The sequence below is a fragment of the Motacilla alba genome, chromosome 3, assembly GCF_015832195.1.
Source record: "Motacilla alba alba isolate MOTALB_02 chromosome 3, Motacilla_alba_V1.0_pri, whole genome shotgun sequence".
Taxonomy (NCBI): Eukaryota; Metazoa; Chordata; class Aves; order Passeriformes; family Motacillidae; genus Motacilla; species Motacilla alba.
Genome location: NC_052018.1, coordinates 41,564,629 through 41,583,787, shown reverse-complemented (window position 1 = coordinate 41,583,787; position 19,159 = coordinate 41,564,629). Strand labels below are relative to the sequence as shown.

The 19,159-nt window shown below is 35.1% G+C and overlaps 1 protein-coding gene across 5 annotated transcripts in view; it reads left to right on the top strand.

Moving 5' to 3' along the window:
• Nucleotides 1-19,159, top strand: part of ASCC3 (activating signal cointegrator 1 complex subunit 3) — a 249,137-nt gene that overhangs the window by 137,321 nt on the left and 92,657 nt on the right. For all 5 annotated transcript variants that reach the window (XM_038133665.1, XM_038133663.1, XM_038133661.1 and 2 more), the window contains 2 exons: nucleotides 12,603-12,794; nucleotides 13,120-13,344. In XM_038133665.1, coding sequence (XP_037989593.1) covers nucleotides 12,603-12,794; nucleotides 13,120-13,344 — 417 coding nt within the window. The remainder of the gene's footprint in view (nucleotides 1-12,602; nucleotides 12,795-13,119; nucleotides 13,345-19,159) is intronic.

Below are 19,159 nucleotides of genomic sequence, written 5' to 3'. Positions count from 1 at the left end.
AATTTTAATGTATGAGTAGCAGAATAAGCAGAGATTAGTGTGAAGGCAGATAATTTAAGTTCCAATTTACTTGGAATATTGAGTGATAATTAAGAGCTATTAGTGATATGTGCCATCTGGGAGTGTTGGGAAAATGCCACCTGAGTCAGTTACAATAGAAATTTGTTGCAATGGAAAGTTATTTGAGGGTCTAATTTGTCTTTTATTCTTTCCAGGATAATTCTTGTTCATTAGTCTAAATTTGAAACATGGAGTGCTTTTCCGGCTGAAATTAATAGCACGGGGTTTTTAAGAGACTGCACATGGTAACTACAAATGTGTGATGTGTCTGAGCTGCTGCTGCAGTTGGTGAAGTTCAGTGTGCTTCAGGCAGTGGAGCCTGAGCTCATCCACGAGCAGACATGGCAGAGAGCAGCAACACTGCACAGGCTCTGCTGCCAGGTTCCCACTGGCTGTGCAGGTCTCTGTGTAGACATCTGCAGAGTTTTAATCTCAAACTGAACCCTGCCATACCAAGCTGATGTCAACTGGCCTATCTCAAATGGTCACTCAGTTGCTTAGCTTTTACTTGGAGATTTCTCTGCACCAGACAGCATTAGCCAGTCTTCTTCCTTCCGTACTAGCAACCTGCAAATTAATCAAGAATGATGAAACTAACTCCTTATCTTAAATGATGCATTCTCAAAGAAGAAATAGAGTAGGGAATATGTTCTAGGTTGATCTCAAGAATGAAAAGGCTGTGCCAAGAATTACAAGTCATCCATTTCTCTGGGTATTATCAGAAAGACTGATAATATTATAGAAAACAGGTTCAGTAGGTTTCCCTCTATCAAGTGGTCACTGGGATTAGCAGAGATACAACCAGTGTTACAGGTAAGTGTTCCCCCTCTCTTTCCATTCCATGTAAAATTTCTTTGACAACAGAATTGGCAATTCTATATTTGGCACTCAAAAATCAATTTCAAAAAATAGCTGATATCCAAACATAAAATGAACAGAAGGAGATACCTTTGTTTAATAACTTGCAACATTTAGCCTGGAATTCACAAAGTAAAATATTCTTAGATATGTAAACCAATTCCTAAAGATAGGTGATGATATGATATCCAGCCTTGCTTTGCAGTATGAATATGAGCCAGCAGTGTGCCCAGGTGGCCAAGAAGGCATCCTGCCCTGTGTCAGCAATAGTGTGGCCAGCAGGACCAGGGCAGTGATTGTTCCCTGTAATCAGTGCTGGGAAGGCCACACCTCAGATCCCATGTTCAGTTTTGGGTCCCTCATTACAGGGAGGACATTGAGGTGCTGGAGCGGGTCCAGAGAAGGGCAACAGAGCTGGTGAAGGGTCCAGAGCACAGATCCTGTAAGGAGCAGCTGAGGGAGCTGGACGTGTTCATTCTGGAGAAATGGAGACTTGGGAGGGCATTATTGCTCTCCACAACTACCGGAACGGAGATTGTGTGAGTGAAAGTCGGCCCCTTCTCCCAAACAACCAATAATAGGACAAGGGAAAATGACCACAAGTTGCAAAAAAATTTCTTCACCAAAAAGGTTGCCAAGCATTGGAACAAGTTGCCCAGGGAAATGGTGGTCTTACCATCCCTGGAATTATTGGAAACATAATTGGATGTGGCACTTCACAATGTGGTTTAGTGGGCATGGTCATATTAGGTCAAAGGTTAGATGATGATCTTGAAGGTCTTCTTCATCCTCTCTGACTCTGTATTTTATATTATTACTTATACGTTGTGTTGTTTACATTCATTTTATATACAATATAGCATATTTTATGTGAGTTTTCAAAGTGTAAAATGAGAAAATCAAGTGCAACTAAAAGTTTTAAAACTATGTATCACACTGATTCTAATTAAAAGTTTGTTCAGAGTGCAAGAGTCAAAGATTCTTCACTCTTTTTATTTTGACTTTAATTCATAATTCAGTATTACCATCTTGAAACCATGGAGGACTGATATCCTGGTGATAACCCTGTAGTATGCACGTGTTATATAATGCCTCAAACACGATATTTGCCTTGGCACTGAACCATGATGTGTGGTTCAGTTCTGTACAGAAAAAGGGGTTGTCTTTATCTAGGAAAGCTACTGATACATTTTGAATACATTTGCAGTGATATCTATAGAACTATTTTACGTAGGTAGTATTAGCTTTCAGTCTTAAAGTAGGAAAATCACTTTTTTTTTTAATGCGCTTTCACTTCAGCCACAGGGGTTTTTTTCCACTTAAAACAATAAAAGATACTCTGTTCTAAAATGTTATTACTTCAAGTGATAAATTATTTGGGCTTATATGTGTACTAATAAATATGTGCACAACACTTCTTTAAGGCAAGGGTTGGCTATTTGCCTTATGGGGATTAGAGGTTCAGCACCACAAATACAAAAACGTTCCTGCCCTGGTTGGGGGATGCAAACCTGACCTGAGCAAAGCACCCTGCCAGCTTCACAAATGGCCAATTGCTTTGAGTCACTTACCTTTCACATTTCAGTCTCTCACAGGCTGCTCTTAAAAGAAGGTAGAGATGTGAAATGAAAAGCTCTTTTAAGAAGACTAAATGCATGAAGGATGTAATGATTTTAACAGATATGACTACTAATTTTACAGACGAATGTTAATATGATTAAAGTATTAAAGAAAAGAAGCTCATAGTGTGGCAGTGTGGCGTCTGACACTTTTGAACAGTCATTAGCACTAATGTATGCAAGATAAGTAAACAGAGTGTGAAAGATGGAAATTAATGAGGGTTGGAGAGGGACTGTGCAAGCAATCAGTGCAGCAGCTCTGCTCTCACCTGTTTTGTGCTGCTATGTACTGTGTTAAGTGAGAAAGTAACAATCTCCTTACCTCTTCCCATACCAGATAATTTGGTCTCCATGGTGTGTTTGATATGTGAGATATTTTCTTATATTTCCCCGGAGATTTACCTGCTATGTAAGACAATTAAAGTTAGCTTGATGAAGAAACTGTATATCCTGCTTTAAAATAATAGTATCTGAATTACAGTAGTTTAACAATTGCAAGCTCCTCACTTTTGCAGAGGGTTTCTAATCTTGTTTATAAACCCCAAGGCAGATGGATAAATTAAGATCAATGCATATTTTTTTTTTTCTCCCCAAATCTCTGTAAACATGTTATAAAAATTACTTGAAGAAGAAAATGAAGTATTCCTTTGCTCAAAATACCAGCCTTGGCTGGGAGGTATACGTGCTAGGTTATGTAAATGCTTAAAGAACTGTAGATGTAGAAAACAGTCTTTCAAAGCCATATTTAATTATACATAAATATGTTAATCTCTGTGGTTTCTAAACTTTACAAATAAATTATCTCACAGGCTTCATGAAGTATCAAACAAAATGTTAGTAGGTAACAAATTACTGGTACTATAATGGCTGAATTTGAGGGGAGGGTTTTTTTAAAAGAGGAGAGTAAAAAATCTGATTTTTTTTCAGTAGAGTTTGAAACTATAAGGGCTCTTGTAATTTAGTAGAGGTCTGTGGGAAAATACCCTACATTTGAACAGGATCTGAGGGTAAAATTAAGCTGTTTGGAGGTGACTGCACAGTGCTCATTTGTTGCATCTGTTGGTTTCCTCTGGCAGCAAGCCTAATAGCTGCCTCAATTTAGCTGACAAATTGACTTCAAATTCCCTAGTCTGCTGGCCATAAGAGCATAGTAATAGAAACCTTCTTGTTCTGTCACTTATTAGGTGCTGCTTTTGCGCCCTTTCACTTGCATAAAGACATCGTTACCTTTAAAACTGATTTTATGTGTTGTTCGGTAGTCCACAGTCTTCACAGTTGTGCACTGAATTTGCAGAACTTGAGAGTAGTCTGCAAGTGATTTGGAATAAAACTAGTGAAAAAGACAACATCGTTGTCAAAGGTGTTAGTAATAACTGGCTGTGTTGCAGAACTAAATGCAACTCAGAACTAAAGACATTTTATTCCTCTTGTGCCTTTGCTATTACAGAAGAATTTCAGAGATTCCTTAATAACCTTTGTAGTTCAGGGTTGCCGAATGTTAAATCTCACAAGAAAAGCAGTTTTGAGAACTCTCTAAAGGATTTGAAGGATCACACATGTTTATGTACTTTCATATTGCAATGTTTATATAGTAACATCTGATTAATTATATTAGGTGGCTGTGTTGCAAATCAGCATAAGCCTTACAGATGCCACTTTTAAGATGTATTTTTTTGTCCTGAGGGCGCAGTGGAAAAGTTTATGAAACAGTAATGCAGTGAAATAATTCTGGGAGAGATGAGGTTAGGGAAGCCAGATGGAGCAAGCATTTGAGTTGGGCCAGAGGCACAAGGAATATTAAATTTATAGGAAATCATATTTAAATGGTCTCACCCCTTAAAAGCCTATTAGTTTCTTAATAGATTTCTTTGTTTGTTAGTTCGATATCAAATAAATTAAGTCATTACCACCTAATATAATTAATCAGATGTTACTATATAAACATTGCAATATGAAAGTACATAAACATGTGTGATCCTTCAAATCCTTTAGAGAGTTCTCAAAACTGCTTTTCTTGTGAGATTTAACATTCGGCAACCCTGAACTACAAAGGTTATTAAGGAATCTCTGAAATTCTTCTGTAATAGCAAAGGCACAAGAGGAATAAAATGTCTTTAGTTCTGAGACTTGTTTAATATAAGCATACCAATTTTTTTAAAAAAACCAAAATGTTTAAGTGATGCTAGTTACATCATGAATTTTCTTATGGGTCTTCATATTACACTGGTAGCAGTGAAAAAAGCTTGGGTTTGCAGTGCTGCAGATGGTCTGATGTTCCAGTTTGTTTCTGGTTTTTTCTTGTTAAAATTCAAATTACATAGTTCAAGTTAGTTAATGAGTGGTGAATATAATTGTGAAAATTTTTAGTGTAGGAATTTCTGTCACTTTTACTAACTGCCAGGTTTTTTAACATGCCTTCATAGTATTGTTATGCTTGTCTTCCATGCTGTGTAAGACAGAAGTTAGAAGAGTGAAGAAACCAAACCACAATGCCTAATCAAAAGACATTTAATATTTTATAGTGTTCATCTCTCTAAAAATTACTTTCCTGATTTAAGATAAGGTTCAGCTTTTCATGGTCATGCCAGTCTACAACTATTTGAAAACCGTGTAAACTATTAATTCATACCGCACATTTCCCATTACCTATAAGAATTTTGAGAAAAACTCCATTCTTCTGGGGAATCCTTAGTCTGTCACTTTGCATAGCTGTGAAGTTTAGTGGACATTTGTGGTTTAATTATGGAATGAGAAATACGCTTAGTGCTCACGAAATATTTTTCTTGCATGTTTAATAATGTCTCTGTCCCTATAGCCTTTGAGGAGCAGTTGCAGTAAAAATAGTTATGATATGTATTAAGTAAGGCGTAGCAGTGTTGGAAAGAACTTTAAAAGACTTTCTACTTTCATTGTTTCTCACTAAAAATACATTCAGTCTTGTCATGGCTCAGCAGAGTGGCAATTTTGAGTAATACAAAGCAAAAGTTGTGTTCTCAAATATAACAAATGTTTTTATAGACACCATGCAGTATCACTTCCCTGTTGAGGCAGAAATATTGAAATCTTTGCACAGTTAAGCACAGCAACAAAAGGTTTAACTAGGTCTCCAGAGGTTGTCAGTATTCAAAGTGAAACCAGTAAAAATTCATCCTTGCATGTCCTCAAACTCTCTCTTTATCAATTTCTTTCCATGCTGTGTATCTTCCCCATCAGCTAGTTATATAACACCATACTGAAAGCTTCTACTATCAGCAAAACAGACCAAGATTGATGTTTTTTTTCATCTGGGTACTCCAAGTGGTTAGGAAATATAGCAACAGGACTTACTGTCTCAAAAGCTGGAGACAAATAGATACTTTGCTGTACTTCACACATTTCTTACATCTGTTCCCAGAATGAAAGTGGTTGAATTCTAAATTGATGAGAAAGAAAGAAAGAAAGACTTTGAATAGAAGTATTTTGCGTGCCATTTAAAATTGTGATGTTATATAAATAAATGAGTCTTAATTGATGTGCATTTTCATGTTGTTGTTAAACTGTTTTGACACTTGTCTTAATAAGATTTGAGATTATTTAGTCACAGATTGGTGTCACGGATTTGAGGAAGTCCAGATTTTCAGCGCACTGAAGCAGTACAAAAATTTCTCTATATAATTTCTATTTTACTTGATATAAACAAGAGAAATATGCTTGTCATTGTACAATATATGAAAAAAATCATTATTTTCACTGAGAGGCGGTGGTTAAACTGGGTTATTATAATGAACATTTCTTTTTTTATCTAAACCTGCTTCTGGAATTATTTTTCAATCTAAGTTCTTAAACCCTTTTATCTGAGAATCAGTAATTAATTAACTTTTAAGACAGGCACTGCAGTCTGGCTTGAAGTAAAATATTAGATTACTTTGGTCCATGTTATAAAATTCTGGCTCAGGTTGAGGTAGTGTATTGACTATACAAATAGTTCCTTTTTTTGCTTTTTAGGTGTTTTTTTTTAAAACAAGGTAAGTAAGGTAATTGGAAACTATGCCTACATCCTCAGTGATTTGTCTATCCAAAATCCATTTGTGCATGGTCAGACTTGCATTCACGTTTCTTTCATTCTTGGCTTGTCTGGCTGTCTATAAAATGCAATATTTTAAGTATTATACTACATTTCCTTAGCTTCTCTGATCAGTGAGATCTGTAAACATGTCTGTCAAATGCGTTATAGATTATAGACCTGAGGAGTCAAAGATTACGTTAAATGCTCTTGCACAAGTTTTGAAATCTGAGGGCTGTTCCTCCTTTTCCATAGAATAATTCATTCTCTATGAACCATGTTAACTTTTCCAGTGGGGAAAAAAAAAAAAATGGGGCTGCTATGATGTAACAGTGTACTGTAAAAAGAACACACTGAAAAAAACAAGACATTTCTGGACACCCCACCAATCTCTTCTTTAACTGGTAATCATCACTCCCTAAGGTACCAACTGAATGAAACACAACCTCATGCAATAAATAAGTTAGGATCACTGGTAAGGCCAGGACAATAAAAAAAATGTGCCAGAAATTCTGCCTTACACTTCCTTCCTTTGTAAATCAAAAAGAGAATCAAAGTATAATTTATAGGAATTCTTTTTAAACTGTAATGATTGGAACAGTCCCACTACTCTCCTTTCCTTCTCCTTCAGGGGTGTTTTTAAAGCACTTTACAGAATTAACTGAGGTGATATCAGTAAATTGATCAGACAGTAACGCATAGCTTTAAAAAATTCTAACTTTAATACATTGAAATTAAATTGCCAGAGGGAGACAATTAGATTATTGACTCTTCCAGGAGAGATTCAAACTGATTCACATTTGTTTGTTAGAATTACCATCTTCAAATAATGTCTTGCGAGGTACCAACTAATTATATCCCAGTAAAAGAGAAAGCTTGAAGAGAGGTACTACTTCAGGATAACCATAGAAAGTGAATAGTTAAATACATTAAAAAAGTGAAGATGTAGAGAATGAGCATGCATACTCATGAAGTAGAATAGTATATTGGACAGCCTGCATCCCTCCAGAAATTATCTGCTAGGTCATGTGTGTCATCTTGGTGAGGAGAGCTCTCAGTAGTTTTTGGGTTCTTCACAGGACCCAGTTGCAGGGTGAGCAGTCAGTGAAGCTAATGCCTCTGTTCCCAGGAAAGGGCAAGGAAAGTAATCTTACTGCTACCCATAAAAATGCTGCTTTTTCCTTGTCTTAGAAACAGCTGCTGATACCTTAATTGTTATGCAGACAATACAAGTGGAATGATACAAATAACAGTTCTAATTCATAAAAGGACAGTCCTCAACTAAAATCATTGTACCTCAAATGCTTAACCTTTTTCTCCCTTTAGACTCAAATCTGTATTTCTCTATACAATTTTTGTCATAAACTCTCAGATAATGTTACTGCTTATCTTTCATAGTATTTTCTCTAGGTTTCATGTACTTCTCCAACTGCATATAAAGGAGTCTCACATTTTTCCCTGTAACAAAAAATTACTATATTCTGAACTCATATTTAAAAAAAAAACCTCTAGTGTCTTTATTTACACCATCCAAGATCTCTTTCCTTTGAAACAGAAGTTGAAAATAAAAGAATAAAACTTTTGCCTATATAGGTAAATTAATATGCAATATGAATGTAGTAAATTCTGAAGAAAAAAATGGTGAATGATCATGCAATCGTTTGATCATTTCTTTCTGTTTCTCTCCTACTTAGTTCTTTTATATTTACAAAACAGCAATAAACCCATGGATGAACTCTTCAACTTCTGTGTTTCCATTCTGCTTCTGTCAGCTGACCTTTACTTCTGGAGTAGATGGACACTTTTTCCATGCTACCCTGATCTCATAAATTTTGAAAGACAGTCAGTATTCTTAGAATGAACCAGTAGAGCAGATTCAGCAGTTTTAGTAATATGAATGAGGCAGAGGAGACTTTTTTCTTGTTGGGACTTAAACAATTTAGGTCAGCCTACAAATTACATTTTTGGATGTCTTGAGCAAAGTTACAAAATAGTTACTTGGGTATATTTGACTTGTATTCATCACACAGTAGTAGTACTAATTACAGCTGCTGGTCATTGAAGGCTGCAGCAAAAGATTCCTTACTTTGTTGGTGTAGGTGTCTGTGATGTCTGAGTTCCAACACTCATCAAGTGAGGCTAATGAGGCCTCAAAATTAAGAGCTGTTACTTTGCAGTGTGTCAGGACAGTGCAGAGAATGGAGGGTGGGAATAAATTGCTCAGAATCACTGGAACCAGTGAACAAATATAATGGTGCATTCTGAACAAACTGCAAGTGCTGTCCTATAGTGAACTCCACAGAAAGGAAATTACAATGATTGAGTCATATGGTCATGAGCATGAAGTTTGCTGTAGTAAGGAGATCGTGAGAAAAATGCTAGAATAGCCTGTGCCATTTTTGTTATTGAAAGAAAATACATGAGTCAAAAACTGCATTATTAGTGGGCAAAAACACCCAAATTCAGAATTTCAAGCAATGTCTTAAAATGAGCATGCATAAAAGAAATATTAGTAATCTACAGAATGAAAAAAATTATCATAGCAACTAGTGATGATCTACTTTGTTTATCCTAGATGAGGGTAGCAATTGGAGATTAAAAAAAAAAAAAAAAACAACGAAACAAACCATAAATTCATGTTTCACATATCTAGAAGCAATTTACTGGCAGCTGCTTCTCATAATCAAATTTTGCTCTTTTTTACCTTCTTTATATACAAAGTAAGAGAAAAAGTTTTCTATAGGCCTACTAAAAATTTCATTCTTTGGTTCGCTGTACGAGTATTTTAAAGAGTGTACACCTTATAGTTGTTATGAATAATGATTCCTTTGTGATACCAGATGCATGAAAAGGGTAAGGAAGGGTGTTATCTTTCATAAGTCTTTAGCAGAGAAGTTGGATTTCTTTTTTCCTGCTATGTATGCATCATTTTTCATTAAAATTAAGCAGGACATTTTTCTATGTCTAATTGTGGCATTTTTCATGTGTCTTAATCAAGAATTGCATGAAATTCAAGACATTTAAAGGAGAAATATAGGTGGCAGAAAGCTAAACTGGGAATTTATTTAACACATACTGTTTTAGATGCACACACACATGTAAGCAAAGGTCATAAATCTACAGCCCTCTTGAGCAATAAGGGAGGGGAAAGAAAATCAATTCTAATCAGGAGACCACTGCTATACCTCATAATAACAACTTCTCCATACACCTGAGGCACTTAGTAACATTTGGGATAAATTTTAAGTAAAACCTCTTAGTTTTATTCTGTAATAGAACAAGGTGGAAACAATATAACTTTTTATAGTTTCACTTCCTTTATTTAGTAGTTCTTGGTTTTGTTGTCTTTGTAGCCATTAAAATCCAGATTAAATACAAGAGCCATGCACTTCTTTTTCATGAGAGTTTAAAAGGTTTGTTCAAAAGTAGATATGCTGCCATTAAATGATACATTGTGTGAGCAATCTTTCAAGGCACCACTGAGATATGGGAATCTGTTTTTTATTTTATTTTCTCAAGTGAATTTTATTGTTCTTGAACTAACTTGCCTTGTATCTTTGTAATCTAAAGTGAACACAAATTTATGGGAAGAAAATTAATTTATTCCTGTGCAGTTAATAGAATTATCCAGAATAACTAGCAATTTTATTTCTTCAGCATTAGGTTTTTTCCTATGTCAAAAGTGAACTGTGATTTTTTTATTTAAAAAAATGTTATCTTCTTCTGTCTTGGAAAAAAAAATTTCATGTATTTCTAAACCTGTTAGCTGGGTAGACTGGAAGTCTAGCACTTCACAGATTCAATAAATGAGCCTGGACATATTAAATATTTCAAAGATGTTGTTTTAGAATGTGCGGTAGATTTTAGGACTAGGTTTTTATTGTTTATAAATGCAACGAGATGGATACATGTAAGTGTACCTATGTATTTTTGAATATTTGATTAAGCTTAAGCTTGTAAGTATTGAATTATAGTCAGACTAGCATTGCCATATCTTTATATGTTTTCTGTCACAAACCTTTCTCCTTCCTCCTTCTTTTTACTGTATTCACAATTCCTTTCTTTTAAATTGATGAAATCATACTTCCTAAAACCATATATAGTTTTCTTCTATTTGTAGTACACAATTCTACCATTCTTAGCTTTCCATTTGTATATTTCCTCGTCTTTCAATACACTAAACGACATAAGCAATCAAGTTACAAAGGTATGCCATTTTTAAATTGTGAGGATTTGAGAGCAAGATTCTGCTTTTTTAGCTAAGATTATAATATTTAAAGTGTAATAGTTTTTATATTGAATAATTGTGGTTTTTGAAAAGTGGATACTTTAATGCATATAAAATAAGCATGTGACACCAAGACAGAAAGTTCTTCTAAAAAAGTGAATTTTTTGATCGTTGTTTAATCACTTATTTAAGAAAAGAGCTAATTCATAGTTAAATGCTTACACCAAGATATAATCAAGGGCAATCCAGATATAATCAAGGGCAATCCAAATTTCTATGTCACAGTTAGGCATGCAGTTGAAGTGAATTTTCCACAACCTTCTGTGAATTTTGTTGTTGATAATCAATAAAGGCAAACCTTGGTGCATCTGTGCTCTTTATGAAATATTTGGTTCTGTTTGTTAGCTCATGAAGAATAAGCTTCATGAACTGCAGGGCCATTTTATCAATTTATTATTTATTCATTTTTAGGCACTACAGCAGTTAATTAAATTTGCCAAAAAGTCATGTGTAGTTTAAAAGCTGAATTTGATTTCCTTTAAATGAATAGTAAATAATTACTGCTAAAGTGATAAAGATCAGATATTGAAAAGCTGGATAATTGAGAAACTGAGAAATATGTTTTTCCTACAATATTTTTCTTTTCATGTCCTCCTTTTATAATTGCATTCCCATCTCCCTATTTATTTCTGTGTTTGCAGAGATTTATTGTTCATGTTTGGCAGTTTGCCAGTTCTGCAAACCATGTTTTGCTTTACTTTACCCACTCTGTATCCCATAAATCAACTTTTCGGTGGCTGTGTGTCAGGAAATGGTAAATGTGAAGCGGTAACTACATCAACAATAAAAACAATAAAAATCTAATATTATCTAGAATTAATTCACTGTAATACACACAACTGAAAATATAGTGAAATTCAAATACTACTTAACCTTCGTGTGGTTTGGAAAAGTAGAGATTCTCCATGCACAAAGATAAAGAAATCTGGTTTAGGAAAAGATTAGAATCATCATTACCACAGCCCTTTTGGTATCATATTTAGCAGAAATTGATTTTGGAAGGCAGTTAGTGCAGCAGGTAGGGATGTGGAAGAGACAGGCAGAAAATCAGAAGTGTTTGTGGCAAATTAGGGAAGTGTATTAGTTTTTTCGTAACTTAGAGTCTGTGCAGTGTAGATGAAGCATGATAAAGAAGCACCCAGAAATCATGCTCACAGAGCTCATACCCTGCAGGAGGCTGGAGGTTTTGCAGACTGAGATCCCAGCCTCCTGCCTATGGGAAAGGGAAAATGATGGGTAGATGAGCGGTTTGATTCTGTACCATGAATTTATTGATACAGGCTGTGCTGCACCCATATAATGGCTGGTGGTGGGGAAGGGTGTCCCCTCCTTCATGGTAACTATGGTGTTTGGCCTGATGCCTCAAGCCTGGCCAAGCTGCCTCCACAGTCTGAAAGAGTTTATTTTAAGGAAAAATTATAAGAGAATTCTCAGTTTCTGTGTACTCACTGTTGGTTACCTTGAATCTCCATTTAAGCGAAACTACACTTCTGTGCAAAGATTGAACTTCTTGCAGTCTTTCATACAATTAAGGGTATTCTTCAGAAAACAAGTATAGAAATACTAATTTGTGGAAAATCATCACTAACTGGCCTTGGTGGGAAGTCCAATATTAATAGAAATAGTTTCTTTCTTATGACTAGTGGTAATATTAAAATTTTTCCTGTATTTTTAATACCATACTTCTTGTGCTGTAATTAGAAGTGAAGTTAATTGTTATTCTTGTCCACTCCAGGTACAGAGATCCAGAAATAAGCAGTTACGGGAGCTGTTTCCAGATGGATTTAGTATTCATCACGCAGGAATGCTGCGGCAAGACAGAAGTTTGGTTGAGAACTTGTTTTCTAATGGACATATCAAAGTCTTGGTTTGTACAGCTACACTTGCTTGGGGTGTCAATCTGCCTGCTCATGCTGTTGTTATTAAGGTAAGAGCTTCCCTACTCTGCAAGGGGTTATCTGTCTTAAAAGAAACCTGTGAAGAAGTATAGATAGCAAGATCGCTTGTGAGTTTTGGGCCTGGAGGGGAAATATCTGATTGACTTGAAATGGTATTTATATCTCATTAAACTGATTCTCTCCAGTGGGAGCCTAGTTTGTCTAGTAAAGATTTAAATATATCAAAGATTATGAAAGGATTAGTTAAAGTACACTTCTGAAATCATACTATATTTGCCTAATTTCAGTATTCAGCTCATCAGGATTATATTCATGTGTATTTATGTTAATTTTTATTAACTTTTCCTCAACCAGGGAACACAAATATATGCTGCAAAAAGAGGCTCCTTTGTTGACCTTGGAATTTTAGATGTCATGCAGATATTTGGTCGAGCTGGACGGCCTCAGTTTGACAAATTCGGAGAAGGCATCATTATTACAACTCATGATAAACTCAGTCATTACCTGACTCTTCTTACACAGCAGAACCCAATTGAAAGCCAGTTTCTTGAAAGCCTTGCAGACAACTTAAATGCAGAGGTAACCTTTGATTTGTTTAGAGAAACTAGCCAACTTTAAAGGATTAACATTATTTGAAACAAAAATGCAATATTGTCACACAATAAAATTTTCATTGTACATATTTTATTACTCTTAGTGTGTAGGTCTGTATGTTCAAGTGAACTCCTACATATGTGAAAATGGGGGGTCTTTTGCAAAAGATAGTAGGTATTCAAAGTAGGATGGAAGGTCAAAATACCATTAAGATAAAACTGTAGCAATGCAGCATTTACCTTTTAATCAGAAGTGATTTTTTAGAATTTAGTAGGTGTTCTGCATAACTGAGAAGTAAAATCCACAAAAAAATTAAAGCCTGTCTTTCTGTATGTAACCAAATTCACATATTTGACTGCAGTGTAGGAAGAATAATGGACTTGGCTTTAACTTTTTTTTTTCAAAGGCACTAGACATTTTTTCAGTTGAAGTCAAGCAGTTTAGCTAAACTGAAATGTCCAGTGGCATAAAACTGCTTATCATTTAGAAAGATGTGAGGTTTATTTGTTCTATTAAGAATAATCTTTTAAAGATGCGTGTTATTTTATCTACACAATACTTACATATTTGTTTATTTTAGCTTTTCATCGCTTTTGCAATTTTCCCATCTCTCCTTCTACCACAAAAAAAAAAAGAGCAAAAATAAATGGAACGCATACTTGCATTGGGCAGATATATTGCTCTCAACCATTTCCTTTTGACAATACTTAATGATCCTGGAGATAGACACCTCTGAATATTCTCTAAGTGGAACTGGATGGATATTCAGTTATTTAAAATTGCATAGTAGCAGCTTACACATTAGCAGTAAAAATGTTACTTCCTAAAGTTGGTTGTGTAAGTCAGGAATATTTGTGGTTATTGTTCAGCACCACAATAAGTCAGGAGAGAGTGATCTGGTTTTGGGATACCCTGTGCCTTTTCACTAGGAAAAAATCTAGCCAGATTTCATAGAAGAGCTTTGTTCTTTTTTTTGAGACACAGAAAGCAGACAGTGAAACAAGGGTTCGGTAGGCTTTCCTTCACAGCAGAGGAGTTTGCTACATTTTATAAAATATTAGGAAGTTAGTCTATGTTTCTGATTTTGTGTAATGATAGTAATCTGAAAAGAACGGTGAACTCATGGCTTTAAAATTACCCCAGATTCCATTAAGTGATACAGTTACAGAAGGTGAAGATGCAATCAGAATTTTGTTAATTACAGTGATAAATGATTGTTAGTAGAAATAGCAAGGAAGCACAATAGTATAGCAAGGGCATGAAAGAAACATATGTGACATTACTTATCCTTCTGTCATAACATGCAGGGAAAATCAGTACCTGCCAGATTACAGGTAACCAAATCTATGAGCACTGACAAGGAGCTATTGTGTCAGCGTTTTTTGGAAAGTAACTATCATTTCCTTATAATTGGAGTCAGTCTAAACTTCTATGTATGCTGATTTGATCTAATATAGTGGAAGTCTCTGAGAAATATACAGATGGTTTAGAAGAAATTGTTACATTTATCTGGAGATGTCTATTCCAATATGCTGCACCATTCTGGAAAAAAACATGTTTTAAAATATATGCCATCATATGATTAAGTGTGTAGTCTTACGAAGCACATTCAATTTTAGTCATCTTCTGCCCTTTGGCAGAAACAAAGCACTGTGTGGATACAAAATATATGGGTTTTGACTGATTTGTTACAGAAATCAAGACATGTTCATGACCACTGACAACTTCTCTGTAACAGAGCCTGTTGTTAGCACCAGGAAATCTGCACCGATGGATAATAAAACAACATATTGTTGGAGCAGAATCTGCTTTCACTACAAGTAGTTCAGGAAATCCAAATGCTTATTCTCTAGTTGTAAAGAGAAACAAGTTAAAGGCCAGAAGCACTGCTGGATTGTTTAAATTCTTAATTTGCTATGGACTCACCAATAGCTGAAGGAAGGGCTGATAAAATGAAGGCAGAAGTTGGACATATGGGAAGACTTTGCATTTCCATAAGAATATGAAATTGCTTTTATCTAGATGAGGTCTCTTGGCAGAAATAGGTAGATATTAAGAATGATTCAGATATTTATGGCAATACAGCACATAATGCTAGCCACACAATTGCTAAGTGGAATCCAGGGCCTTGAGTTTTGTACCTAGACTTACGTGGTGCAGGAGAGAAAATTTGAGCAATAGTGCAAAAAAATGCAGTATTTCTAATACCTATATAAAAATAATTCTTTAGAAGCATAATTCTCTAGAAATTTTCAGAGAGGATGGGCAAAGGAATAAATCGGTTTCTGTGAAAGGAACCCACCAATTTTTCTGTATGCTTCAGGAGAGAACAAAACAAATCAAGATTATATGACAGAGCTTTGTGAAGTAATATGGCAAAAGATTGCATCTCTCCTAGGACAAGAACCAGGATGTTTTGGTGCAATGAGCCAGTGGCAGGTTTAGGAAACAAAATTATGTCAACTGGGTGGTTAGGCAGTCGAACTCTCTATAGGCAGCTGTTTCTAAACAGAAAAGTACTTAAAAAACTGACCCAAAATGGAATAAAAATCCATTTAAAGACAATAAGTGCAAAGCCAAGACTAAAGACCTGGAGATGGAATAGTTAAAGAATTTGGGAGAAATGTATATGGTGTATCTTCTTCATTGCTGCATTTTGCCCTTCAGCTCCTGCTGTTACCTAACCTCAGAGACAGCCGATCTTGATGCTTCAGTGCTTTTGTTCTTAGGAGAACTACAGAGTGGGGAAACCTGAAATATATCCAACTTTGTTGAGTTGACACCAAAATTAAGACTTTGAATGTATATATCAGCATGTCAGTCCACTGTTAATTCTCTTCTGCAGATCTGAGGTTTGCTTTGGTTTTGTGGGGATTTTCCCTCCTAAAAATTAGCAGAATAGTAAATGATAAGTGATGATCAAAAAAGGCATGGAGGTGCCCTTTTCCTTTTTTTTTCTGAGATTTTGCCAGTGGACATAATAGAATGCAAAAAGGAATGAAACAGCTGGTCAAGCTGGTTAGGGTATTTAGTTGAGAGGAGCAAGTCCTGGGGCAGTTGACCAGCTGGCAAACAGAAAATACCTACGGCTGTCTTTTCTGGAAATACAGGAAGAAAGATAAGATGCAGGGGATGTGGTTTAATTAGACCATAAACTTTAACTTATCTGGGAACTATCATCAATAGCTCATACGATGCAGGTCACCATTCCTTCCCTAATGGTTTCCACCTGATAGAGCCCTCCCTGACAACCACAGCTGGACTCCAGCTTGTTTGCTGAGATGACTCCTTTCCCCAGAGAGCTTAGGAAATGATTTGCAGTGCTGGACAGTGGCTATACCTTCCCCAGGGTGTGTGCCTTCACTTGCATGTGCTTGCGATTTTCCTCTGAAGACAGGAACGTAGAATGTGGTGACTTTTTAAATCTGGACAAACCTCTTAATCTTTTGCCTTGAAAGAAGGGGCTCTCAGAAGAGATGAAAAATTCCTTCAGCGTCCTTCCTAAAAAAAAAATCCACTCAGGAGCTGGGTGACTGAATGGCAGATCTGGGTATGGGGCAAAGCCCTGGAGATTCTGTCTGACCTGGGATAATTCTGGTAGCATTAATTATTTCAAAAGCTTCACGGGACTAGGACCATAGTACTATGGGGCTGAAATAGTAATTTAAAATCCACTGGTTTCCAAAGGAAACAGAAAGTTGGTTATTCAGTTGCAAGAAAGGTTCCTTGTTCTCTTACCTTGACAACAAATATTTGAGATATATATTGAAATTTTTCTTGGTGTAATCTGACTCAATTATACAACAATAACAGACATTATATTTGTAAAAAAGGCACATATATGTAAAAAAGAATGTAAGAATGTATTATGCTATATAATAAGTTCAGTATATATTATCAGTAATATTTTTGTGCCATTTTCTAATCATCAGAAATATCAGAGAGGAAAAAACTCATTTTCTAAGAACTGCCCCCCAAAATCCATGCTACTTATATCTGTTTACACTTCTTTGAAAATCAAAACCAACTCTTCTGAAATATCATTCAGCTTGATACAAGTTTGTGGTATACCATTTGTAAAAAAAAAAAGGGGGGGCAAAAAGAAAATAAATAATAATAAATGCTGCTAAGCACATTGCTCAATGATGGTAACGTCAGTTGCTGCAAAATTACTTAAAATTATGTGATGCTGCTTATTGCTGGAATTTAAAATTACACAGTGACCTGGATATAGTACTCAAAATTGTGTTCTGTGAGCAATAAAACACTATTGTTTACATTTGAACTGTGAAAAATCGAAAGTGTTTTATGACAGCTGGTGCAATGTCAAGATAGTAAATATTTATACTCATCAATTATTCCATCTGTAACTAAATGCCTAATACACGGTTGAGGAAATGCTGGAAACTTGGATCATCCGTACTGTTTTAATGTAGGATAAATTTTCAGTCCCATAAGAACTTTACTGAACACTAGATGGCAGCAAATATTTAGAAATTACTCTGGGGTTTTTTTTTACTATAATGTTATTGAAGTTTGGGGAAGAAGGAAAGTGCAGTATTAGATTTCAATACTATATCTGAAACCCAACTGTATTTCACAACTGCTTTTTTCCTTTAGTTTTGCTTTTAACTTATTAAAATAATTAATTAGAATAGAATAGAATAGCAGTAGAATCAGATATTTGAACAGATGAGGCAAAGAAAAAGTGAGGCATGTTTTGTTATGTTTTTGTCAGACTTCATGGTCGTCAGTAACAAGAATATTATGTTTTCAGGATTGTGAAAGTGGTTCGTGAAAATGCTACTAGTGGACTATATTAAGCTATTTCAAATTCTGCACTGAAAGATATTTGAGTCATGCAAAGAAACCAAATGCTCCAAATAACCTGTGCACAAATCAAGTAATAGTAACCTGTGGGCTCTATTGCATGTTATCCCTGTAGTAGTCTGTGAAGAGCTGAATGCTTTTGTAGCTATTTCAGTGCATTATGTGGCTATTGCCTTGAAAAGCAATACTATGGGACTTCCCCCAACCTCCTTATGCTTTTGAACAACAAAATACCACTTGAAAAGTGTGTTAAGCAAAGCCTAGGGTTAATAGCCATGCTATTAGACATTGGTATTAACAAGGTTTTACTGGATTCAAGTTTACTCAAGGCAGATATGCCTTTCATTGTTATTTTTTACCAGATATTTATGTTATTTGAGAAAGAATGTCAGAATTGTTATTAAGGTCTAGGTACTTAAGTCTGAGCATGCATATGTACTCAGTTGTATAGGCTTTTTAAATTATTATTTCTGCCAAGTCACATGGAAGATTTATATGAAATCCAAACAACAATAAAACAAAAATAGCTTTAAAAATGCAGTAATGGATCACAAAACTTTGGTAAGAGGGACTTTGGCTTGTTTAACAACCAGCAACAAACAAAAAGGGTTTGTTCAAGGGACATGCAGGAAATATTAAATTCTTCTGGTAAAATCAGGTTAACTGGAATTAAGCAGTAGAATGCTTCTCATGAGTGTAACCAGTACAAAATAGAGCTGAAATTATCAAGTAAAAATATCTGTGTGGTCAACAATTTGGTGATAAAAGTATTGAATTTTCAGGAAAAAAGAAATCAGTACAAAATATGGTTTGATATACCTGATTTAGCCTTGAAATATAAATAAACATGTTTATATATATATATATATATGAATATTATCTGTTCAATTTTGTTATATTTTGATGTAACAAAAATTTAGCAGATACCTGTATGTTTGACTTGCAGCTACAAAAGGAGAAAACTATTTAT